Source organism: Notothenia rossii (assembly GCF_949606895.1).
Source record: "Notothenia rossii genome assembly, chromosome: 2".
In the NCBI taxonomy this organism is placed as follows: Eukaryota; Metazoa; Chordata; class Actinopteri; order Perciformes; family Nototheniidae; genus Notothenia; species Notothenia rossii.
In genome coordinates, this window is record NC_136904.1 from 20,256,957 (window position 1) to 20,284,239 (window position 27,283).

Sequence of the window (27,283 nt, forward strand, 5' to 3'; positions counted from 1 at the left end):
TGGAACGTAGAGAAATGAATAATTGCTCCTGTTTTTGTTACATTGCGTCTGTGGTTTACTCAACATGTACAATTTTGTAAAAACATGTTTGATTGGCATGTTTAAGTCAGGCCAGCAGCGTGGCTGTATGTCAGTCTTTTTGTCAATCCACACAGCCTATTGCTTGGTTTGCCATGATATTTGATACAAACCTTCATCATGCGCAGAGTATTAATCCTTATGACCTTTCTTTCTTGTGCCTCGTCCTTTAAGCGTGTTAGCATGCTGACATAAGCACGCTTTGAAAATCAAAAAGTCTTATGGATTAATTAGGGCTCACTTTCATTATAATTTGAGTGACCTTGATTGAGATAGTCAGAACACACTGTTTACATGCCATTTCTTACTCACAGTATTGAGTAGTGTCGTTTTTGAAAAAACAATATGTAAATGTTGCCTTCACTGAAGGCCAGCAAATCAGTTGATTAGAGCTTGTTAATCAAGCAGAGAAAATACATTTTCTGTATTTCCTTTAACCATGTAGACGACGTGTTTCATTTTGCTCTGCATTACCGATGATGAAAAGTTCATGGCTGCTCTCGCCTTCCACAATAATACACCAATCAGCTGAGCTACGAAGGTTTATAACAAGGCCAGCGAGTGCTCGAACTGTGGTGCGCCCCGTGAATAATACAACGACATCTCTGCTGGTAAAGTCTCTTCTTGGTGCTGGCCTCGCTTGTTCATTCTTTTCAATGGAAAAAAAGAATGTTGTATGTTCCCAAGAGTGTTTCAATCTAAGCTATTTCTTCCATAACCCTGATGAATCCGTAGGAATACTGTAATTATTGCAGCAGCCATGACCCAGCTGCTGGCCAGAGCATGACCATAGAGAGAGAGGGGAAATGTTTTATAGCCTCGGTGTGGTGTAGCTCTGCGCCGCTTGTGACATGACGGGAGCATGTTGCTCTCCTGATCCGAGGGATGTGCTCATCTCTCACAGGCCTGCAGCACTAAAGACCATCATTCATGTTTGATCTGAGGAGATTACAGTCTGTCATCATGTTATGACACCCCCATATTTCTTACGCCATTTATCAATATCATTGTTACGTCCCAACTAGGGGAAGAGGAATGCAACACACACCAGTATGTAATTGGTAATAATTATAAATGGTTTTATTACAACAGGGTGAAACAAAATGGAAGGCACGCAGCCTGAACAAACAAAAGGGCCAAAAGGGCACAGGTTGATAACCAAACAAAAGGAGGACTCTAAAAAAGGAGTCTAATGGCATACAGGGAAAATAAATACTAATATACTAAATAAAGAACGAAACAAAACCTCACTTTAAAAGTGGTACAACTAACCAAAGAATCTATACAAAACACAGCTAAACTAAAGGCAACAGTCACAAAATCCTAAGCTACTCTAAACACTATCTGAACACAGACCACACAAGTTAACCACAGAACGAAGAGCAAGTAGCGAGAGGCGTCTGTTCACTCAATAGAGCCTCCTGAGTGATGATTGTCCCACGGCTTTGTAGTCATCTCCAGCAGGTGTGCGCCGGCTGTGCGCTGCGATTGGAGTGCGTCGGGCCCTGCGTGCTCCAATCACAATCTTAAGGGGGCGGACCAGGAGATGGCAGCCAATGACGTCAGGGCAACCGCACAGCTAATTTGCATATAACACAGTTAACACAGTTAAGACGACCAAGAAGGCAGTAGCCGTGACAGTCATCTCTTACTGTGCTGCTGGATATGCATAAACATGCACTTGCTGTACATTCAGTCCCGTAGCTACCAATCAGGACATCAGAGCAAATCGTTTCTGAGGTTTTTTAACCTGGTGGAGCTTAAATTTTACTTTTGAAAACTGTTTTTAAATATTTTAAAGTATAATTAGATTTTCAATATCTTTTATAGTCATTAAGTTAACAACTGTTTGGCAAATATATCAATGAATAATAAAACCTTGTGAACATAAGCAAAATCATAGACATTTAATAAATTAAAAGGCAGCACTTTCCAGTCTCCTAACGATCCAAACTTAACTGCTTTAATACGGTATATTTAAGAATATGGCTCCTTTAAGTATGCATAGGGTATTTCACTTGGAAATGTGTTGCCACTCTAACACTGCTGCAGTTTTTTTAAGGCAGCGGCTCATATAGTCACCAAGGCAACCCTGAGGCAAAGAGTTATTCACACCAGGAAACAGTTTTAGTGTGAGGCATCTCAAAATAGTGCCTGGATCTAGCAGTTTGTAAAAGACACACAGGGAGATGTATGAGATAGAAAGTAGTCCTTTTTAAACGACAAGCCAGAGAATTTATAACAAGTTTATTTAGCGCGCACCAATAGTGGATGTAACTGAGTACATTTACTCAACTATAAATAAATACATCTATGAGCTACATATTGCGAGATCGGGCACCAATTAGCATCTCCTCATTTTGTAAACGTCATTATTGCATGATGTGTATGTCCTTCTATTTCTTCAAATGTTTCCTGCCATTTGACACATTTCTGATATGCAAAAACATTATATAAAAGCATTTTCTATTACTTTTCTTCTTTATAAAACGCATGTAAATAAAATACACCTTCAGCGTAATTTTCTGGGTATACAGACTTTTAAGTTGATGGCTTAAAACACAAAATAATTGACCGGCTGTGGAGAAATGTGTGTGTACCACTACATGTTGGCCCTCCACTCTGGATTCATTTGACGAATGTGTGTGTACCTATTTCTCTTGAATAAGACACGGACGGAGTGTGTGTGATTTACAGTATAGCACCATTTTAGTGACATGTGGATGGCTGAAGATTTCCTGGGGATACATCTGAGACCAGAGCATGTTTTGCACTCAATACAAACACACACACACACACACACACACACACACACACACACACACACACACACACACACACACACACACACACACACACACACACACACACACACACACACACACACACACACACACACACACACACACACACACACACACACACACACACACACACACACATAGCTTGTGCTCACTGCAAAGTCAAGAGGGCAGCAGCTTTCCTCTTTTTTAACAAACAAAACACATATACACACACACACACACACACACACACACACACACACACACACACACACACACACACACACACACACACACGATATCTGCAGACTTTCCATTATGATCACATAACGACAGTAGGGCCACAGGACATCGGTGAAAAGGTTTATGAGGTGCTCTCGGTGACAGTCTGTGGCCCTGACGAGCCATAAATATGACTGTAGCTGATGAAAGAGGGAGGATGAGGGAGAGAGGGATGGCACTCTGACTAATTACGATGAGGAAACAGATCCCTCTACGCTGGAGGAATAAAGATTAATGGTAACAAAAAATGAGAACAACATGATTTTAACCATGAGCCATTTTTTTTAAATAATACAATTAGACAAATAGTCCAATAGTTTACAATTTGTCATACAGATCTATGGACTAATGAATCTAGTAATTAGGAGTGAAAGGAGCCCATTAGCAGCCTCTGCTTCCGACTCTATGGCCAGCAGTGTGTGTGTGTGTGTGTGTGTGTGTGTGTGTGTGTGTGTGTGTGTGTGTGTGTGTGTGTGTGTGTGTGATTGTGATTGCGAGCTTTTAGTGGTTAATGTTATTGCTTTGGGCCCAGACAGACAATGTTGGAGCCCTCCTTAATCATGAATTCCTTAGATGTCCTTCATCCTTTTCTGTCGACTATTTCCATAAAGCCACACATGCAGTCAGTTTAATCTATTATGACTTCTAGAAATCTCCTCCTTTGTTAAATCTTAACGTTCATTTTGGCTCAGTGCGGATGTTCATCTGAATGTGATCAAGTTTGACTAACTCCGACGTAACCGTGTCTGTAGTGACAGAAATGTAAAAACTTAGAGGCAGATTTAGTCGTCATAAAAATACTAGAAAATGTAGTTAATTAAATGATTCCCATGTTGTATGCAGACAAAACATTTGGACTGATTTTCTTGTTGCAGTGAAAGCTCTTTAGAGCGTTTGCAAAGATATGAATTTGGTTAATTAATTGCATAAAAAACTAAGAAACCTCGCTCAACTTGTTTCCCAGCTAATCAAAATGAGCTATCATCATTACATATTGTATAATGATCAGACACACACGAGCAGGGTGGATGTTTCTCAGGATAAAGGCTTTACCCCGAGTCCTCCTGTTGAAGAGCGGCCTCTAAAGCCACCTTCCTGCCCAGGCTAGATGAAAGAGAGGACAAGTGTGTGTGTGTGTGTGTGTGTGTGTGTGTGTGTGTGTGTGTGTGTGTGTGTGTGTGTGTGTATGTGTGTGTGTGTGTGTGTGTGTGTGTGTGTGTGTGTGTGTGTGTGTGTGTGTGTGTGTGTGTGTGTGTGTGTGTGTGTGTGTGTGTGTGTGTGTGTGTGTGTGTGTGTGTGTGTGTGTGTGTACGTGCATGCGTGTGTGTGTGTGTGTGTGTGTGTGTGTCTGTGTGTGTGTGATTGTTTCTTGTGAGCTTTTAGTGGTTAATGTTATTGCTTTGGGCCCAGACCGACAATGTTGGACCCCTCCTTAATCGTGAATCCCTTAGATGTCCTTCTTCCTCTTCTGTAGGCTATTTCCATAAAGTCACACATGTAGTCAGTTTAATCTATTATGACTTCTAGAAATCTCATTGAAAGTAAATGACAACTTGTAGATGTTGTGCTTGGTGTAACCAGATTTGAATTAAAGGCAAGGTGCATGGTGGCAGGGAGTATTCAAATGAAATGTATCTTGCTTGCTTGTTTTTGAAGATAAACAAGGGATGTTCTCTGGTTATCAGTACACACCCACCACTATCATGCCCTCTGAGGCTAGTATTTAATCTTTGATTCATGAATAGCGTAGAGGAAACAGAAACACAATAATGAGAAACAGCAGCTTTTAGTCTTTCAGCGGTTTGTTTGTCTTTTGATCATAATCATCCCTCAGCGGGGTAATTATAGTAGTGATGTTCATAGTAGGCTGTAAATATAAGGCAGAGGTGGGAACGTAGCCGCGCACATATGAAAAATGTAGTGTATATCTACATGTGTAGAAATGTGACTATCAAAGATGTTCATTAGTGTGGCTATGCTTTTTTCTCTGAACATAAAGGGAACAATCTCCCGTTCAGACATTTTCCATCCGTAAACCATCAAATATCTTGTACAATAAGATAATGCTAATGCTGGCTGGAAATGAGTGCCTGCTTTTGTCTGCCTCTGTCTAAAACCATTGTTTTTTAAAAAGTATTACAAATGTGGAGTGATAAATCTTCCATTGTGTAAACTGCATTTATTTAATGAAAAATGTCAATCGAAACACTAACAGTACCCAGCACTGTGTTATGGGTGTGGGGATAACCATTAAAAATGTATTACTTTATATGAATCCAACTCAGCAACAAGGTACAGTTATACACATTCTGTCTCTTACCTGCCAAAACATCTCGCTAACATGCAGTTTGTTAAACAAAGACACTCACACAGGGTAACATAACATTGATGAAATGTCTTTATGCTTGGTGTTATATTAGTCTAAAATAACATTTCCCCAAACTTCCAATACATACACATTGATGTTTGTGCTTTCCTGACAGCTGTTGTTAAGCAGCATCCATAAGCTCTCCTGTCACATCGGTGCAAATCTCTTTCTATAGCAAACAGTAATTGTGTTTTGTGCAAATAAAGGCATTAGAGGCAGGGTCCAGCAGTTTATTATCCACTGTTGACTGAACAACTAGTGCTCTGTGGTCACTTGTCAGGGACTTGAGATGTAATTGTGGTTTGCACACAGTCATGTCAGCTATATTTCACAGCTGAGTGAGTTGATACTGCGGCATGACTGCAGCCACTATTTTACAGCCCTGCCAAACCTGCTGGATACTCACAGGACGAGGCGCTGCGTACGAGAAACCACTTCTCATATTGTGACCTTTGATGTCAGCAAGAAACACGTGTGTGAAGCCAGGGTTGCCACAGTATTTATACTTCCATGTATACTCCTATGTCAATGTGAAATATCCTGCAATGGAGTCTCTTTCTCCGATCTCTTTCTCAAGATTCAAGATTCAAAGGTTTATTGTCATAACGTATACACAACTCAAATGTAATTATGTTAGGTATGACAAACTTAGATCGCAGGTTCCTCATCAGTTCGATATAGAACTGACATCAGAAATGTAATAAAACCAAAAGGCAAATGCACTGGTACTGCTTGACTGTAGAGGTGTACAGTTATACAGCTGTTTGTAAAATATGGTTACCTCTGAACAAAGATGAGTGTAGCGTTCATACAGAGCCACAGCTGCGTTATTTTGGTATACAATTGTGAAACACAGATACTCTGTTAGGTTTAGAAGGCAAATAAAGAGGTAGAGAAGCTGTGTCTACGGTAAGGTGGATTGAAGGGTGTGCACATGTCTGTGCTCATCATTGTGTGCATGCACGGTTCATGCCTGCATGTCTGCACCACTTGTTGTGAATGTATGGATGGCTGAGTGAGTGTCAGAGAGCATCGTTACATTATACTGCATTCCCAGCAGGCCTGACTCAGAGCAGCATTTACTTTCAGAGTGTTGAATATCTCTCAAGGATGACACAGAAATAAAGTAAGATTTTAGACTCACTGCTGCTACTCAGGGAGGGCAGCTATGATTAGAAACATTGATTTTTGACTGCCTCTTTATCATTGACAGGAGAAAATGAAAGAATGAATAAATCTGAGAGCTGAAGTTTGTTTTTGTCCTCCATGAATTGATTGTTCACGATGAAGAAAAGAAAAGCTCCCGTGAGACAGCTCAAGTAGTCAAGCAGAGCTACAAACGATCCTGCAGCCATTGATCTGTTTGGCAAGTTAAGGTGTACAGAAATATCAGAGCAACTCATAAACATCTCTCAAAATAGGAAATGCAATGTTTATCATTGAAATCTAAGAGATATACTCATTAACTCATGTCAGAACAAACACCAAAGATATAATAATATATTTGTGTCACTGTGGTGAGTGGAAATCCAGGTATTATATTTCGTAAATTGTTATCAGGAAGACATTTATTAAAAACAATACACTTTTGGCTGTATACATCTTTAGGTTTTAAAATGTGGTTATCACTAAGTGCAGTTTATTATATTAGAGCTGCTGTGTGGGGAAAAAACTAACACAAATTATATTTGGCATTTTAGCATTTTGAAACAAACTAATGTTACAAACAAATACTAAAGACTTCCTTATCGGTTGGGGAAAATGGTTTTATTGGACTGAATTTCTGACTAAAAGTGTCACTTTCTTTCAATAATAATGTGTCTTACTCTAGCATGACAAGGTAATGTACAACATAAAATCAGTGCAGCATATCTTGCTGCTGTCTAGCATCTAAACTACATCTTGTGCCTTTTCAATAATATTATACAGTATGACAACCCACAAGCGCAAAATCATATCCTTACCCCAAAGGTAAACAAGAAGAAAAAATGTAACAAAAGGTCATTTCAGTCTGAAAAATATGTTGCTTTTAATTTTTTATTAATTGAACCAAAAATACTCATAAAAGAGGCTGTGCACATTTATTTGATCATCTTGAAAACCTTGAGGGTACTAACAGCTCAATCAAAAGTCCATAAAATGTGCGCATTACGCTATCCCACATTGTCCTCTTCATACATTTTTCTTTTTATGATGATTCATGAAGTGATGGGCAACCCCCAGCAACAGTTTTTCTGATGATATTCACAAGTTCTTACTGTGCAGCATCAATACAGCTGGATTATTAATGTGTAATCAGGAAGCTGTGAGAGACTCTGTTGTGGCTCCAGGCTCTGGGTTTTTATAACAACTGTACGTGCACATGTAGACCCACACATGCACAACACATGCAGACATGATACAGCCAATGACATATAAAACCAGCACTCAAAGGCACATGCCACCACGATGCAGAGATGATTGACACACACAGTTTCAGATCAGCCTCTTTGCATTGTGGGTGTGCATCTTGTGTCTCCCTATCCTTAGAGGCCTGTTATTCTCTGACTTGACCCAGATGGAGAGGCTTTTGTGGGAGAGATAGTGTATTGCCAACTGAGATGTGCCCCGTAGGAGCGCCTGTCAGGAGCTGCTAAACAGACAGGAAGTGTGTGTGTCAGACAGACAGACAGGCGGAGAGAGATAAAAACAAAAGTGCATACGTTTGCAAATGTGTAAGCTGGGGGGGAGGTGGTGTTTTGGGGTGGAGAGGCAAGTGCACAAAGAAGAAATCTGCAGGAAACGTTTGCACCCCTTCAAAAGAGGGAAAGCACTTATAATAGCTTTGGGAGGAGATTACTCCCCTTCACAAGATCTCTGTGGGATTTTATGATTTTATGGTTCAATTTTCTTTACAGTTCCTTCAAGTTATTTTACAGAGCAGGCAAGAACCATGAGGGGAAGCCCTGAAGCCGTGTCCCGGGTGCTATATTATGAAAAGTCCTCTCATACTCAGGGATGCGAACACAACTATGGGAAGCTGTTTGGTATCCCAGCACACCTATAGAAGCTTTCTTCTTTTATTAGGGTTGAAAAGTAAAATTCAATTGATATAGAAACATTAAAGACCTAATGGAGCCTCCCTAAGCCATATTAGAATCCAAATGTAGTGCATATTGAGAAATAGCACCATTCAAATCTCAATAAATGGCGTTTAAATTAATAATGCACATAACACAGTTGAATGGAAATGCCCCTCCTTTCTGTGCCTCTTCAGCAATGTTTTATTTTGACTTGAACCTCTCTCTTTAAGGCTCTATTTCTGTCCCCACCCACTCCTGAGACAAACATATTGTGTCTTCAGCTTGCTAGATGCTGGCCCGCAACAACTGACATTATTTTAATTATAAAGAAAGAAGGAAAAGTAAAATTAGATCAGTATCACTGTGGAATAAGTTGATGTAGTAAAGACCTGGCACTCACCCCCCTCCACCAACAAGTTCAAACAAAACTGTGTAGCCAGTGTGTTTGGAATTTGCTTGATTCACTGCTTCTGTCACATTTTCAATGGTTTTGGAAAAATAAACAATAGCACATAAGAAAAAGATTCCCGGCATGAGATAGTGGCTCTGCTGTGAAGTGGCCGTAGGCAAGGGGACAAAGGCAGAGATAGAAGCATTGGGTTTGTTTTGATAAGTTTTCTCTTGTCCTCCGCCAAGACAAAAAAGATTGTTCGGTTGCTAAGCAACATCCTTTTGCATCCTTCAGCATCCTTTGTTAAATCTTAACGTTCATTTTGGCTTAGTGCCGATGTTCATCTGAATGTGATCAAGTTTGACTAACTCTGGCTGAACCGTGTCTGTAGTGACAGAAATGTAAAAACTTAGAGGCAGATTTAGTCGTCATAAAAATACTAGAACATGTAGTTAATTAAATGATTCCCATGTTGTATGCAGACAAATCATTTGGACAGATTTTCTTGTTGCAGTGAAAGCTCTTTAGAGCGTTTGCAAATATATGAATTTGGTTAATTAATTGCATAAAAAACTAAGAAACCTTGCTCAAGTTGTTTCCCAGCTAATCAAAATGAGCTATCATCATTAAATATTGTATAATGATCAGACACACACGAGCAGGGTGGATGTTTGTCAGGATAAAGGCTTTACCCAGAGTCCTCCTGTTGAAGAGCGGCCTCTAAAGCCACCTTCCTGCCCAGGCAAGATGAAAGAGAGGACAAGTGTGTGTGTGTGTGTGTGTGTGTGTGTGTGTGTGTGTGTGTGTGTGTGTGTGTGTGTGTGTGTGTGTGTGTGTGTGTGTGTGTGTGTGTGTGTGTGTGTGTGTGTGTGTGTGTGTGTGTGTGTGTGTGTGTGTGTGTGTGTGTGTGTGTGTGTGTGTGTGTGTGTGTGTGTGTGTGTGTGCGCTTCAGGAGTGTTTTTCTCTGCTCCGGTCACAGTTTGCCTGTCACCTCTGGTCAGTTTGCATTAGCACTGCCACTCGCCATCTCCCACTGCTCCTCAGATCACCTCCTCTCCTCTCACCATGTGTGTCTGCCAAGAACGCTTCTTCTCTACCAACAAATGTCACTCTTTTGACCTTTATGTTAAGCAAATATGATCTTGTACATACCCATTTGTACACCTTGTACAAGCTTTGCATGTCTTGGGTAATAAAACTATTCAAATGTTAGTAGATTAGTGTCTTGCTGAGGCTGTCACAGCAGGGTGGCTCTGTATGGTGCAACTCCAAACCAATCCCTAAACCAATCCTTACTTACCTGTGAATTTGCTAGAGGCACAAGAGAACACCATCTTCTCTTAGCTTAAAAGCTGAGGAAATGAAGGCTTGTTATTCCAACTGGTAGGAGAAAAGCTTTGCTTCATTCCTTTTGTTTGTAACTCCAACTACAGATGGCTATTCTTGCTAAATGACTGTAACCAATTTAAAAATCCATTATTGGTTTCATATAAACAAACAGAGGGAATAAGTGGATTTTTTTCAAGCTTTTGAACCAGATTTTTTGGTTGGGACAGTGATTGAATGCATCTCATCCCCGCGCTTTAACTTTGCTTTGTGTTTATTTTATTGTGCATCACAGACAGGCTGCCAAATTCATTTCATTCTACTCATCCAACTCAAGGAACAGAATTAGATATGAATAAAAGTAGAACAATATAAATGAGATGGGGTTTGCTCCATGCCGCGAAGAAGACGGATGATTCACTCTGCCGACACACAGACTGAAAGATGTCTCCCGTGAGGCAAGTTAAGAAGCTCTTTGAATACGTATGCTACGTCCTTTTTTCTTCTGCATTTCTATCCTCTCCATTCATATCATATTGATTCTCTCGGCATATATACTTACACACCTATTGTAACCATTTTTGATTCTTTATTTTTATCTTCCATTCCTCTTATTATGTGTGAAATGACAGGAAGTGACAGGTATTGGATCGAACAAAGGGTTGAGCAGAGTGGGGAGAAAGCTGGGCAGAGCTTGAAAGAGAACAGTTGGCTGGGTGAACAGGAACCTTTCAACTCGAGATAATACCCGATGAATGATGTCCTCCCCTAAGACACTAAGAAGCAGGAAGTGTGGCTCCATATTAATTAGAATATGAATTAGATAGACCCCCTTATCTGATGGCTCACAGGAGCGAGAGTGGCATGATCCAGGCAGCGGCAGCTTTAGAGGTGATTGAGCAAACAGTCACAACTCAGGTCACGTTGCTCTCCTGCAGTCAATATGTTCACTTTCAGCCTAAAATACAAAAAGAAATAAAGATGATATAGATTCCTAGTATAAACTGAGAAAGCTAGCCCAAAAACTTTGCATAGACTTTAGTGCAATACCTTTTTCTATTTCATTGTAAATGTTCAAAACAGTATTTGGAAAATAGTTGGGTCTCAGGGGGTCTCTGGCCCGTTATTTAATATTTTTGCGATACTTGAAAATGTATTTACATGTTGAAAAGTTTAAAGATTAGGAGCAGCACAAGATATGTCGATCACTGAGAAGGCAGCTAATTTACTGATGCCACACTTGCTGACAACATCCTTATGACACCAGCATTATGGTTATTATTACATGTTACCACCCTAATATGTGGTAACAAGTCTTAAATATATAGACTATTGCCATTCTATGACATGCTGATAAGATGCAGCTCCACCGTGTTCACATGATATAGTGTGTTTAACTAACATTTGCTCTTTAGCAACCAAAGCAGCACTGAAGCGTATGTGTGGGTGAGCTTTGAGAGGGTATTTGGTCATAAACCAAAGTATTGGACACATTTAACTAGGTAGGATGTGTACCAATCCATTGAAAGTCTCACATGTTGTCAGAAGAATCCCAACTTATAAATTGAAAATATCTTTAAACCAAGATATCTTGCTTGTAATTTATGTAACATTATTGACAACAGTTCATTTACATCCTGGTACTCAATTATGGAGATGTCATCCTTGATTTCCAATGAATCCCCTCAAGCGAGCAGCATCTTTAACAAAGTTCCTGCTGTACTTCTGCATGGTGTGAGAGTCTTCTGGGACCAGAGCTTCTTCATTATTGGCCTGTCTCATTACAGCTTCCCCAACATAGAGCCTGGAGCAGAGAAGCCAGAGCCTCCTTGTTTTAGCTCTTTAGAGGTCACTGGTTGATTAAAATGTTGAGAAACAGAGGTTAATCAACTGCTGACCCACAGGGTGAGGCTGTCTTTCACGGTCTGTTTTAATCAATAAGTGTGAGAGCTGGCACAGATGAACTCCTTATATACAGGGAAACCCAGGTTCCTACAGCCCTGATTACCTCTTATCTCTCCTCTCCTCATGTGGATGTTTGGAGGAAGAGCTCTATACTGGGTGAATTCTCAATATTACATTCAAAAAAGGACTCCAACATGTAAGATATGTAGTTCAGCCCGCTTCATGTAGGTTTCATGGCTCATCTGCCAATAAAAGGTGTTGGACTGTAACTTCACCGTGATGTCTGTAACCACAGGAACTAATCCATCACATCCTGTGGAGATGCAGTCTGACAAGCTGTCAACATGACTTCACATCAAAGCCTAAGAGGAGAGGTGTTTTTAACATCTACAGAAATAGAAAAACATCTGATCTTCTTACCTGACCACCTAGAACAAAGAGGAGTAACCAGCAGGAAAGTTAACTAAGATAACTTCTGATAAGGGTTTATGTTGAAACTGCCTATTACCAGTGTGCAGGAGTCAACTATTTTACTTGTATTATAAGAAAATATTTAGTGCAACATCATCATGGCCTTTGTCAACCAAGTTGCGCGTTTGATGGGAAATACATTCACTAAGCAGCAACCTCCAGGTGAGAATCCAATGACTGTGATTTACTAATGTGGAAAGTCCTTAAACTAGCAGTCTTTCTAATGGCAAGGGCGGCTTAACTGATTGGGAAATTGGGTTGGATTGAGAAAATTCATCTATTTCTCACTTGATTTATTACCCAAGTAAAGGAGTTAGAGCTGGAGTTGTATCTCTTAATTGCTATTTTGAGGTCTTCTTCAATACAACATTTTCATTTTTATAAAGAATGGTTCACTTTAGAGTAAGATAGTCGATAAAGCACAAATCATGGCAATGGCTAAAATGCTACGGGTGCTATTTTTTATAGTTTAATCTTCACGCAATCCTTTTAATAATCCCTTAAAGTACTGAAAAAACGCAATTTTTTATTCTACATTCAACTGTGTTTATATTTACTCTAAATGTGGTTTTCTGCTCACTGTACTCGTTTGTAAAATATCACATTCTCATTGATGTTTTTGACAAGTTTCTGTGCATCCTAGTACCTCTTCGCACATTTACTAACATAAATTGAGGTCTAAAGAGATGTGTGCTCCCGTAGCTATGCGGCTATTCCCCAGCAGGATTAGGGGTCTGTGGAAGTCGTTACGTCTGGTTTAGTGTGACCTCCCCTGGGTTCTGCTGCTGAGAGTTAGTATCAACACCTCCAATGTTTATTTGGACCGGCGCTGAACTCAGGGTCACTCAACTCCTATCACTACTAATACTGGTGATGTGGTCTAAATGAACACACACACAAACACACACACACATAAACTATACACCACGACCCTAGGTGGGAGTAGGAGCAGAAAGGTAGAAAGGTTATTTCGGTTAGCAATGAGAACCAGCTGTTGCAGCCCTGGTTTTGCTTTCTCTCTGTGTTTATAAAGTCAGTACGGGGGGGACCAGGAGAAATGCATTGTTTTCTTTCCTGATTATAGCTTGACCCCCAGGTTGTGTGTATTTTCACATATTTTAAATCACTTGAAGATCTGGACATTCCTAAGCCAACATTTGACACTGTTTACTCTTGATCAATATTCAGGAAGGCTCTCTCATTGTTCCTGAAGTGTCTTTTGTTCACAGATGTTTCTGAGCTCTGCAGAACCTGAGGGTAGATTTACAGTGTCAGAGGGAAATTGAATCAGAGGGTTTGTGATCTGCTGAGCACAAACATAAAAAACAACAACATTGCCTTCAACTCTCATGGCTCAGGGTTAATTGAAACATAAACAGTGTTGTGTCGCAGTGCTGCTGCAGACTAAATACTAATTGATGCTGCAGTCAAAGGAAGCTAACAATTATTCAAATTCTCCTTTTATACAATTCCCATGATCCTAAACTGGCCAATCTTTAATTAGTTTGCCCTGAAGCATCTCCACAGGGTAAAACCCCAGCTGTGCATATTTATGTGTTTTTAAAGAGTGTGATTGTAATCCCATATTGCTGTCACTGTTTACTCTACAGTCGGAGCTCATATCTCATTATCATACCACATTAGCATTATCTTCTTTTGTGGATGTACAGGAAACATGTTGAGCATATTTTGTTTCTTGCAGGCAGTTATTCAGCCTCACCGGGTTTGGCAGAAAGAAACAAAAAACTGCGGGACCCTGATCTTAGTGAAGGTCTGATGGGTGGATTCTCTTGGGTCTGCCTCTTCATTCGAGAACACACTGAGCATTTTCTATTCACAATCTATCTTAACTTATTTTATCTTATCTTAACATAACTTTATTTATATGTAGAGACAAGCTGATGTTTGGCTTATCACACAATTTCTCATTTTGTATGTATGTCTGTCTGTAGATGTACAGTAACAGTTGTTTAAAGGAAACCCTGAATTTCTGCCGTAGTTTTGTGTACTATGAATATAATAAATATAACTTCAAACTCTTTTATCGTAACTATTGCAACATTTTGATCACTTACGGTGTACATTTTAAAGCAACTGTTCATCTCCCCGTGCAATTTGGGTTTATGGAAGATGTATAATAGTTGCCAAAATGTTAAATCAGAGTTTGCTGAAAACCTGTTAAAAGGTGCAAGACAGAAAGTATTGCACAGAAAGTAAGCAAACATTTTCAAAACCTAAACACATTTTACAATAACAAAAAAACATGTAAAAGTAGCTCTTCCTCAGTAACAGCTCAATTTGGCAATTGTGCTTCGAAAATAGTTTGGCTAAATGTATCAGTTTTTAAAATAGCTTCCAATTACTGTATTATTGATAGACTTATTAAAATTAAGTCTGCTCTAGAGTTGAACACCTTGCCTCTGTTAAAGATCCCATGTCATGGCCATTTCTACTGATCATAATTCCATTGTTGAGGTATACTAAAATAGATTTATACTGTGCAATTTTCCAAACTCACATTGGTTTCTCATACAGCATCTCTGTAAAGTATGTGTATTCACTCTCTGTCCTAAACGGCTTGTTGGAGCTCCTGCCCTCCCCACCCCTCCCTGTGAGCCCAGTGTGCTCTGATTGGTCGGGAAGTTGCGAGCCTCGTTGCTGCGATCTGCTGCGAGAAGCAGACAGGCTTCCGGGTCGGCGATACAGCGAGAACAAGCGAAACTCATCCTGAGCACACACAAACACTCACAGCCGAAGTAAAAACAATAAGTGTGGCTTGATATTGAGTAAGAAAAAGGTTTATAACGCTGTGAGAATGGGTCTGCGGAGAGCATTTCTCCGCGATCCCAACTTAGCAGCCCGAAAAACGTTTACCCATTTAAACAGTCGTGGTAGATACCTTGTTTGTTTTAAACATCATAAATACACAAACAACAATGAATAATTACAGGTTGTGTACCCGAATCTCCCGCTGGTCCAAACAAAGTAGGAACAGCGTTGTTCTTCAGTGCCCTACGCTGTACATATCCGGCATGAATCGCTGAAAGGTTTGGGAAGCCTTGTTTTGTGAAATGCTGGCAGAGGGTGTGGGTATTCACACGTCACAGTACCCAGGAAGTAAACAATGGAAAAAGAGAAATCTCCAACGAGGCGTTTTAGGGCAGCATAGACTGTGTTAGAGTTTTACTCGCTAAAGGGTGTACTTTGAGGGTTGTGACTCTGCAGACCGTTTACATGCATAAAAACCTTCATACACACAAGGGGACGGGTAATAACCGGAAAAGCACGACATGGGCCCTTTAAGTTAATAAGGACTTTCATTGTACACATGATGAAAAGGTGGCTTTGACTTCACTCAGCATTAAAAACATACAATCTGTGTGATCAATGAGGACAAACAGCAGCATATCTCCCTCTACCCTGGATCCTTGATTCACATAAGAACACACACCTTTGCTCCCGATTTTCAAATGATTATGGTACTAACATTTAGTTAAAAGATTTCCTGCAGTTGACAGAAATGCTAGAAATTAAGCATTTTTGTTGTTGTGCGGTTTGTGAAAAAATATATTTTAAAGCTTTTATATTTTCATCATCTGCTTTCAGAAAGAAACATTTGATTATCTGTAGAACTAATACATGTGTGAAGGTTATTATGGACAAAGGCCTTTTCATGCATCTGTATTTAACTGACTGTCGTAATATTTTTTCCTCACATATGTTTTATAAGTTGAACAGTCAGCAGTGCCTGTATGTAGATATGCGTGAAAGGTATATGAAGTCTGGTTATGATACATCTACATGCCAGTGCATATATATGCAAGCTTCAGGGCATATGCTCTTAATAAAATATTCATACATTGAAATAGTGAGAAGGTAATATATAAGACCTTGCTTTCCTCTGTTCCTATTCCTTTTAAATATATCTGCTTTTCTTATTAGTTGGCTTTAATTAATCAATGAAAGCTTAATTTGTTTGCTTCTGTCCGGTCTCCCCACTGAGACGCTTATCTTATCTCTGATTTGTGCTTCTTCAAATAAACAGAGGTGATGAATGAGCCTAGATTTTTGTTGTTGGTGGCGGTAGCATAAACAAGGAGAGCTCAACATTAGAAAGAAGAGATGTGTCTGAATAACAACAGCCACGCATGGATCTGTTTTGCCTGAGAAATTATTAAGACAAATGTGTAGAAGTTGAACATTGAATGCTGATGTTAAGAGTTTGTGTTAATGTGGTTTTTGTGTTTAACAATTTATTTCCCAAATCCATTGAAAATGCATACTTCTTAAACCTTTTTTTATATTTCTGGCGGCCAGTTAAATAAAAACATTTGAACCACTCTCAAGTGTGTAAATTATATAAATATAAGGCTTAAAGGTATCAATCCTCTTATTCACCTCTCCATCAGAAAGCAATTAATTATATTTCCCAAACTGAGTTTCTCCTTGCATTCAGTGTTAACCAACATCCATTATGTGAGTCCTTGAGGTCAAATGTGTCACATGCAATTTCTTTCAGTTCAATCCTTTATGAAGCAAGTATTTCAAATCCTGCATTGTTTGCATGCATAATACTAACTTGCAGTCTTCCTCCACCCAGCCTTTGTTGATCCACTCTGCTGCTTCTCTTTAGGCATTACCATCACTTCTATATCGGTGAAACAATGTCAAATCAGTGCCAGGGTGTGTATTATGTCACCCGAGTGCTTAACTACATGCATTTAGCCATTTGCATGAGAAATATTGCCCTATAGTGCTACTAGTGCTAAAATAAACCCAACAAGGTACCTTAAAGAGTATCCCCACTAAGATAAAGCCTAGGTTGCAATGCTTCAAGCACACACTTTCACCAATCTGATTTCTTTGAATTTATATGATCCGTCTAAAACACCATTTCCCCCTGCAGTTTGAATAACTACTACAGCAGGATGAAGGATAGGAAGAGGCACAGCAAGAGCCAAATGATTTTCACCTCAGTGACAGTTATGGAGAATTACAGTGATACACCTGAACCTCGGGTCTTATATTGTAATCTATGAGAGTGTGTCATGGAGATGAATGGTGATTATATGGTGGTCTATTGTCCTCCACAGTAAGCGCTAAACGATGTGATGATGACACGCAGCGTAAATCTGCCTCGGCTGTTACAGCGAGTGGCTCGTGTGTTGCTTTGTGTGTGTGCGTGTGCGTGTGTGTGTGGCTGTGCGTGTGTGTGTGTGTGTGTGTGTGTGTGTGTGTGTGTGTGTGTGTGTGTGTGTGTGTGTGTGTGTGTGTGTGTGTGTGTGTGTGTGTGTGTGTGTGTGTGTGTGTGTGTGTGTGTGTGTGTGTGTGTGTGTGTGTGTGTGTGTGTGTGTGTGTGTGTGTGTGTGTTTACCTCGTTGACATGCAGAGGGCAGCGCAGCAGTAATTAATGACTAGTTGCTAAATGGTGGTGAGAAGGCATTGGTGTGAGGCCAGGCGTGACAATCAGCTCAGCAGAGAGAAACTGTGGGGGGCGCGCAGGTGACACCTGGGTCACACACGGCTAGGGAGGACTGTTTGATCAAACGATTTCTGGGACTTTTTCAACCTTTTCCAATAAAAACACACAATTCTGCCTGTGTCACTGATACACCAGGGTAGTGGTGGTGGCATAATCTTTTTTGTTCCATGGTTGTGTGCTTTTTAGTATAGCTGCCGATTACAATAAAGGGAAACTGAAACAGGTTTCTATGACAATTATGTAAATGTGCGAAACTAAAATGCAATAATCCTTTTAAAGTGCTGTGACATCATGGCGGCAAACTGCAGCAGCCACTGGAGCTTTGATATAGAGATTGTTTTCCCCTCAGTTGGAATTGCAGCTGGTGATTGTTTGAGAAGCAGCATTTTATACAACCGGCGACAACTCAAACCCAGAGAGGTTTCATTAACACACAACTTATGGTCTTTGTGTCGGAGAGAGAGAGAGCTTTTACTGTCAATGGTCTGTGCGTTATAATATCTGCATTGCGAGAGTTATTCTCATGGCATCATTTGAGTTAAATGCTCCAGCACTCACACTGAACTAATAAGGATGCTTTCTGTTTGTTCACATTCGTGGAACAGCATTGCTGTCACACGTATCTATATGATGAGAGCCAGTCTAGACTTTATAACAAAAGTCAGTCTCTCTCTGGATATTACAGAAGAGGTAACAGTGTTTTTCTGAAATACTAAACTGTGTTCACACTGAAGTGAACTCGGATTGGCTTGTTCATTCCTACATGAAAATACACAAATCTTTGTTGGCAGTCAAAACCTCTTAACATTATAAAAAGTAAATGCATGTTTTCATTAGAAATAGTTCTGCTTTTCATATATCTCAGTCATGGAGATTCAAAAACACTCATCACTATGAATGAAGACATTTTCTTTTCGAAAATGTATTCCTGCCAAAAGTTACAGTCTAGTCTATATAGGTGAGAAACGTCAGTCTGTCCAAACTTTAATAAAGTTTACAGAAAATCACTCACTTCTGTTACTTGCAGCAGCATCTAATACATAATATATGAGGGAGTGATGTATCATATACATATCATATCACTTTATTAATTTCTCCCACAGGAAAACATTTCCTCATTTTTTTTCTGGTAATGCTTAAACTATAAGCTTTACATTTATATGGGTATATACTTTATCTGAATCCAGATTTCTTGGGAGTTGATAACGCTTTCCAGATATCATACATCCTTTTCTAAAGGATTTTGCATTTTCGGGATTACTAAAAAGAATATAATGATACAAATCTTGGTGCTGCACAGATATATAAATATGTGTATTTATTTGACTATGTTGTGTATATTAACACTCTGTTATGGCCGTTTGCATCCTGTCACCTGCAGTTTTTGGCCATAAAAATCACCAGTGCTCCTCCAAGAGATTGTATTACATTCTCGTGCAGCTGATCACCGAGAGAAGCTGACAGCTGATTTCACATTCAAATGAAATGCTAATGAATGAGATCTACACATTCACTATCAGTGAACCATGGGACCAAAGAGTCTTGTTCTGTCTGTCGTCTCTTCATCTTCTCACTCTCTTTTAATCATTGGTTTGTTCCTTTTGTTTCAAATGTGTTGTTATCAATGTCTGTCACTCTTTTTCTCTTCCTTTATTTTCCTATCAAAGAGGTGCTCTTGAAGCTTGCCCATCAGCCTCTCAATCTTTCCGTTTTCTGCCATGGAGAAAAGCACTTAAACTTATCGCTCCATCTGTTTATTTCATGCCGCCTCCAGTTTTTTCTTCTCCGCCCTCTGCTCCCTCTCTCCTCCTCTCCATCTGTGTCTTTGTGTACACAATAACCTTTATGAGCATCAAACTCCTCCTGCTAGTGCCCTTTATGTCCTCCACCAACGCTCTTGGAGGGTTTTTGTAAAAGCAAGCTTTGAAAATAGGCTATTATGGAGATTTTTTATTAAATTCATCAATTATGAGCTTGTAAGACTCAGTCATAATTATTTCCATAAAAGGAAGAGTCGGTTCAGAAAACACCGGTGCTGCTTTTCAATGTCCAGGGCAGAGAGGTTGGTTGACTGTTGTCAATTTAAAAACTCTTTCTGTCCCGCTTGACCTGTAATTTTAAGTCAGGGAAATGGTAGCTGTATTTATGTTCAGAGGATTGCTATCCACAGTGCTTTTAGTAGAGGAATGAAAAAAGGAATTTATCAGAGGAAAATAATATTAAATATAAACTGTCAGCTTGGAGCACAGAGGAATATTAGCTCTTCTGAGATGGTGTTAGTTTGTGTGTATTTGTTTGTGTACTGACTGAAAGGCATTATCTACAACACAACACTTCAGAGGTCGAGGAATGATGAAATCTCACTGTGGGCTTGAGAATTTCCATCTGACAATGCATTGTTAGTTATGTCATTTGGTGAAATGCTTGTTTTAGGTTATGATTTCTGGTTTGAGGAGAAACAGGTTATTGATTCTCTGGACATCAGTGCTAATTTCAACTGCTGAAATTTTGAAATCAATGTGATTGGCTTAATCGAATGTGCCGTTGTACTACATTGAATTCCAAACACAATCTCAAAGATGTAAGTGTGGAATAAATGTTATTAAGCAGCAACCTTTTGACATCATCTTGTCTTTTTCTCCATTTCTCTCTCTGCCACAGATCACATTCTTCATGCTGCTGTCTGCTGTGTGTGTGATGCTCAACCTGGCGGGCTCCATCCTCTCCTGCCAGAACGCTCAGCTGGTGAACTCTCTGGAGGACTGTCAGCTGGTGAGACCAACTGGACCTTAAACTGTACACTCCGCAGGGCCCTCGCAAAGTGTGGACAAAAAGATGCCGAAACAAGTATTTTAATCTAGCTGTCAAATGTTGAGGCTTAAACATATTTTCTATAGGAGAGAACGGATGCACTGGCATATATGCATTTTAATCAAATGTAAGAACCTGACTGATGAAATAAGCATACAAAATCGCAACCCTACCCTGAATGATATCAAACAAAGACAGAATCGTTCATAAATGGAAAGGTTAACTTAATCCTTCCAGTACTACCAGTGTCTCCAGTTTGCTTTTCTACAGTGGATAATTGACCTGAATGAAATGAAGGCATATAACTAAAGTTCACACTGCCTAATAACATGATTCTCATAAACCTGAAAAACTAGCACATTCCTATATATCCATTCAAATTAAACACAACTGGTGTATGTTAATAACGTCTTGAAATACAGCCCAAAACATACAAGCAACTGTTTTAATTTACATTACTTATTCTACTTTCTAAAACATGTAGGATATCATTGAGATGCCAAACGTTAGGGTTTCGTAATGGCCTGACACAACTTACTTTAAGAATAACATCATATTGCTAACACGGCATCGACAGTAATAGACATGTGTTCATTGTTTTCTGCATGTGACTCCACATTTAAATTCATGAGTGTCAGCTCATGTCAGGCTGACAGGCGGCACTTCTGCTCAGAGCAGGCTGCAGAACTGAGTCAGCATCACAAGTGAACTGAACTATTAGTTAGTGACTAATGGCTGCTGATTATCACATTCATCTTTGTCGGAAAGTAACATTTCTAAAATACAGATAAACGACTTTGAAAGTGCACTTCAGCGATTTAGTATGCACTCCCATAAAGTTTGGAGACTCTAACTCACATGAATGTGTTTGAGGAGAGTGCCTGCTGCATTGTGCGCTGTCATCCTAACATTTAAACGATATGCCTCCATTGTGACCGCCAGCTTTATAATAGTTGAGTGGAGGAGAAAATAACTATATGTTTCAGTTCCAGAAGGTAAAAAAAAACGTGTAAATAACCCTGTATTTCAAACTCCAACACCCCAATTTGAAACTCAGGCTTTCTCTCACAGATTTTTAGACTCTGAGCCAAGTCAAAATAACCCCTGATGACATCTGAAGGGTTGTTTTTTCTCAGATTTGATAGAGCTCCTCCAGAGCCACAAAATACATTATACAACTGTTTTCACAAACTGACAAGAATTGGCCTTTTTACTTGAGCTTAAAGGGACTATTTGCACCAAAATCCAAAGACTATATTTTACCTCCCAGTTCAAATGCTTTTCAATCTACATTGTTTTGGTGTGAGTCTCCGGGTGTCGGAGGTATCGGCCTTTGACTTTTCTGAATTCTCTCAAAAACAATTGCTCTAAATCTACCTTGTGACCGACGCTCACCTGAGTTAAGTAACTATACATAAGCCGAGGAACACACCATTGACGTTTACATCTTCCAATGTCACAAACACAAGCATCTCCTCCATGAGTAAATGCATGCTTCCTTTTGTGAGTTGATATGGTATTGACTCAATAGTTCCCTGAGTTATCTTGAGTAACTGGGTCATGATTTCTGGAAAGACACATCGCTGTGGATCTTTTCAAATGGATTATTCTGAGCTACACAAGCCGAACGCTTTCTTGTTCAACACATCCCACACAGGGCAACTCACATAAAAACAATGTAGAATGATACATAATAATAATATATATAATAATATATATACAAATATTTTCCACAAGCAGTAACCAGCATATGCATGCTTTCTAGACCCTGGCATTTTTCAACAGTGGCTCAAACAAATGGAAAACAGGAGATCACACTTAAGTATTACATAAGTGTATTAAGCTTTTCCTCCTTGCAGCTGGTGATGTGAAGAAGTTGGACACAGAACACTCAGTCTTCACAGTTTCATAATGAGATGCAAAGCAGATTTTTTTAAAGCTGAATTTATAGCGCCAGGCTCTCCTATCTTTTTCATGACGGAATCCTCTTGTGATTCATCCTGCACCCAACCCACTAACCCGAACACTTACACATTAGAAGCAGATTTTCTCTATATGAAAGTAGGACCTGCCAAGGAGACAACTTCCCTGCTTCATGTGGCTCTCCTGAGACCCTCCCCCAGTCGGGATGGAAATGCTAACGTTCCTCATATCCTCTCCCCAATGTAATTAACCCATACTCGTTGGGTTCATGTCCTGCTTTCTCTCAATCTGGGACACATAGCAGAGGTATGCTCTACCTCTGTCCCTCCCCACGTTGCTACTCATATATCACAGCCTCTCTTCCTTTGCTGAATACCTCTGATCAACCATGTGCAGCTCAATGACTCTGTATTATTATATTCTGTATGTGTTGAGCCTCTCAAACATATAGTTCATGTCAAAAGTGAAACATACATTTAACAACAAACCACCACAGGACCGAGCTCAGGTCTGATTGGTGCATCTCTCTCTGTGTGTGCGTTTGTGTGCGTCTGTGTGTGTCTCTGTTTGTTTTTGTGTATGTGGCGTGCATGCTTGAGTGTGGATGTGTGTTCCCTCCTCCTCCCCCCCAGCTCAAGTTTGACAGCGATGGAGTGTGTGTGTGCTGCGAGCTACAGCATCAGAGTTCGAGCTGCAACAACCTGGGAGAGACGCTGAAACTGAACCCACTGAGGGACTGCAACACCATCCGCCTGCGCCTCAAGGTGAGGAGGAGCCAGTACGCCCTCTATGGTACTGATGTTGAGGGATGAACGTGTTTGAATGTGTAAAACAAAACATTATATATGAGTTGTGCTGTGTTCAGACCGCAGGTTAGTTGGAATAATTAAAATCCAGTTTTCAGAAGCGTTAACTGATGCAACTGTACTGGTAGCTATGGTGACAACACAGTGTGCCATATGCACAGTAGAAAACGGTGGAGATATTTTCTCCATGTTTTTCACATTTGATACATTATCACTGTATGAAATGTTGAATGCAGCCTTGTTTTTATGCTGACATCATGGCCGGCTTTAACCACACAGTGATGTTACCATTGTGAGTTACTATTTGAAATCTACTTGAGTGACCGCAGACATGGACATCTTCAGGAAATCACTTTTATTTAAACAGCAAACCAGATTGGCTAAATCCGATTTTCAAAAATTGAATTTCATGTATTTTTTCATTTACTTATTTGCTATTTGTGAACCAGAGATGAAGGTCAAGATGTGTGGAAACAAATGCATTTGGGCCTAACTTCAAGCTGCTTGATTTCTCTCTATTTTTAGCCAAGCTACCGGCACAGCTCTAGGGATGGAAATGTACGTCAGTGAGTCCATCACTTTGATCCAGCAATTGATTCAGATGTTTATATCCCCCTAAGGATGCATTTCAAATGTCGTAAGGTCAAGTCGTTTTGTTTAAAAACGTGCACACACTTGCCACTTCCATTAGCCTCAGCTGTACATAAATATGCATGAAGGAAAATCACACACGTAAAACAAAAAATAGATTGAACAATAGTAGTGTTCAGAAAGTTGTTTGAAATAAATGTGCCTCAAATTGCTCAAATCATCAAGTCTAAGTTTCCTCCCTCGCAGTGAACATATCACTTGATGGAAGAGCCGAATGATGAAAAAACAAAAGACTGAAGGTGTCGGGTCTCATATAAATTGGGGTGGATGTGGAGAATGGCAGCAGCATTTGTCTTTTCCCGGGAGGCAAACTTCTTAGTATGCGTTGTGTATGCAGCCTGGGCTGGCTGTAGTTTGCGAGTGCACGATCTCTGTAGATTATCCTGACTCAGAGTGTCTGTAGGAATGATATACTGTATGTGCTACTGTGCCTTTATTGGATAACGACAATTATATCCATTCATTTTATGACCCTGATTGATTATAAAACATTGATAACCAAATAAAAGACTTGGTTGGATGAAGCATGCTTATGAAAAGAGGAAAGATCAGGCACATTTGTCATTTTGATCATGACTTATTAAAACATGGTATGGGAATTGGTGCCGTAAACCTTTATTAAGTGCCAAAGTAGTCAGATGTGTTGAGTTATGTGTTAGAGGAAACTGTCATGTCCGAGTCTCCGGAGACCTTGGCCATTTCAGGCGGCTGTTAGGCTGTCGCAGATCCTAATGAACTCATGATGCAGCTGCCATATAGTAATCTCCCCTCTCACTTAATTACCTAGCATTAGGAGTACTGATTTATCACAGTGGGTAGGCTAATAAACGTTTCTTATTTCCTAGCAGAGGCTCTTTTATGTTTAAAAGGTATGTTTTTGCAGCCAGCACAATCCACTCTGCTGATAGTATGTGCCATTCATTCTTTGCAGACACATTTCATTTGGGTGTTTTGGTTTTCCATACACTGCCTGGAGCTGTAAATCATCAGTGAGAAGGTGTACTGAGATAATTTGTGATTTCCTGTAAAGGGGCTGATGTGTAACCTTGCCGTGTAACCCACTAACCTGTTTGGCTTCAGGCAAAGTATTTTAGAGGTTAAATATCTGCTGAGCAGGGATGTTAAACAATTTCTTTAAAGGTGTTATTACATTTCTTTGCCTGGCATGATTTATTATGTCATTATGTACATTGTGATCACAGGGGAAATCACAGAAATGCACCGGCTCACATCTGCCAGACAGATGCATTAACATAACAAAAATTAGCTCAGATAGAGCTGTCATAAATATTGCTTGTTTCACTATGTGCTTGCAGTTGGAATTGGGAAAACTACATTTACTGTAATAATTCTCTACTTGCCAAGTGCCTTGCTATTTGCTGACTCTTGTAGTTTTTGATGGGGTTGGCACGGTTTGCTCTACTTTACCCAAATCGGCGATTTATTTTGCTGACACTGTAACAGAACATTATATCACTGTTTTATCTGCCCTGAAAATCATTGATTTCCCCAATTCATTTAGGTTTCTGATGATTTGTTCTCTTCTTCTGCAGAGTTTTCCAAAGACCACAGTCTTACAGCGTCTCTTAACAGATAATGGAAGGATATGTTCTCAGACCGATTCCATTGTAATCTGAGCAAAAGTTGAGACCTATGTCAGAGTCACATTTATCTTTTGTCAGTCTCTTTGAAAGTTTTTTTTTTTTAAAAGACTACCTTTCTGGATGACAAAATCTTGGATTTGGTCCCATTTTGTCGCTGGTGTTCCAGGATAGAGTTAGTATTTTCTCATATGCAGGTTCAGACGGGACACGGGACATAGCAGGAGACAGCTGTATCAGCTGTTTTCTATGCAGCATCTACAAAGCTCTTAACATAAGACAATAGGAAACATAAGGTACTGTATATTAATCTGTTTTTGTTGGCACTAATTGGATTGTGTGTCAGGGCCCTGTGAGACTGATTAGGCTTTGAACACTGAGTCGAAAGGAATGCATCTTCACTTTCGAGGAAGTGTTAGCATTCAATAAAATCAGGCAGAAATCCAGAGTAAACATCAGGGTTTCTATTGAGCTCACTGGAGGAGTGGTGTTCTCCACCTGTAAGACTCTAGATATTAGAAAAGCTTGAAAATGGAGTTTGTGTATTCTGTACTTTATGAGAAGTGGCATTCCAGAGCTACAACATCTGCTACTTGCTGTCATTAGAGGTTAGAACAAATCTGAAGGGCTTTGCCAACAGTCTGAACTTTCTTCCCCGAGACTGCTGTAGGGCTTCCTGAGGGAAGTGCCTGGTTTTCTGCCAGATGCTGTAAAGAGATACTTGGGGATGCTAAAGAAAACAGAGACTGGCAACAGAGCCTCCATGTTGGCTGCAGTGATCAGGGTGCTGCCCTTTGCTACTGTGAGCCTGTCATAGAGGAAGCAGCCTCACAGTTACAGTATGTGTGTAGATGTGACATTCACGCATCCATAGAAAAGTTGAGTATTAGTGATGTAACTTATTACATTTCATCCGATTTCTAAAAAATATTTTAATCTGGTCAATACAAATTACAAGGATGAGAATATTATATTCTACATACATGATTTTAAAATACAATACTAAATGCAATATTTATTATGTTAAGAGGATGAATCTTTTCTTCCGTTCATATCAAACAACATGATATACTTTTTGAGAATTAATTTAAAGTGAATGTTATTTTTGAATAAATTGAATATATTATGGAAAAACATTGACATTAACCTTTGATGGTGCACCCCTTTAGACAGTTTACATCACTCATACCTCTTAAACGTTTTAACTATGACAAAATACTCTATTCATTTCTGGGGGGAAATCTGATGAAGCTAAAAGCAGTTACAACCTGGTTGTGATTTTCCATGTTTCAAATGTCAGACAGATTGCGCTCAGACATCCAGACTTTCCTCCATCACAAAAC

At 39.7% G+C, this 27,283-nt stretch overlaps 1 protein-coding gene across 3 annotated transcripts in view; it reads left to right on the top strand.

The window, feature by feature from the left end:
* fam189a1 (family with sequence similarity 189 member A1) overlaps positions 1–27,283 on the top strand; it is an 85,483-nt gene that overhangs the window by 47,970 nt on the left and 10,230 nt on the right. For 2 of the 3 annotated variants that reach the window (XM_079666226.1, XM_079666228.1), the window contains exons 3-4: positions 20,810–20,920; positions 23,482–23,646. In XM_079666226.1, the coding sequence (XP_079522352.1) occupies positions 20,810–20,920; positions 23,482–23,646 (276 nt within the window). The remainder of the gene's footprint in view (positions 1–20,809; positions 20,921–23,481; positions 23,647–27,283) is intronic. The other variant, XM_079666227.1, reaches the window with a different exon arrangement.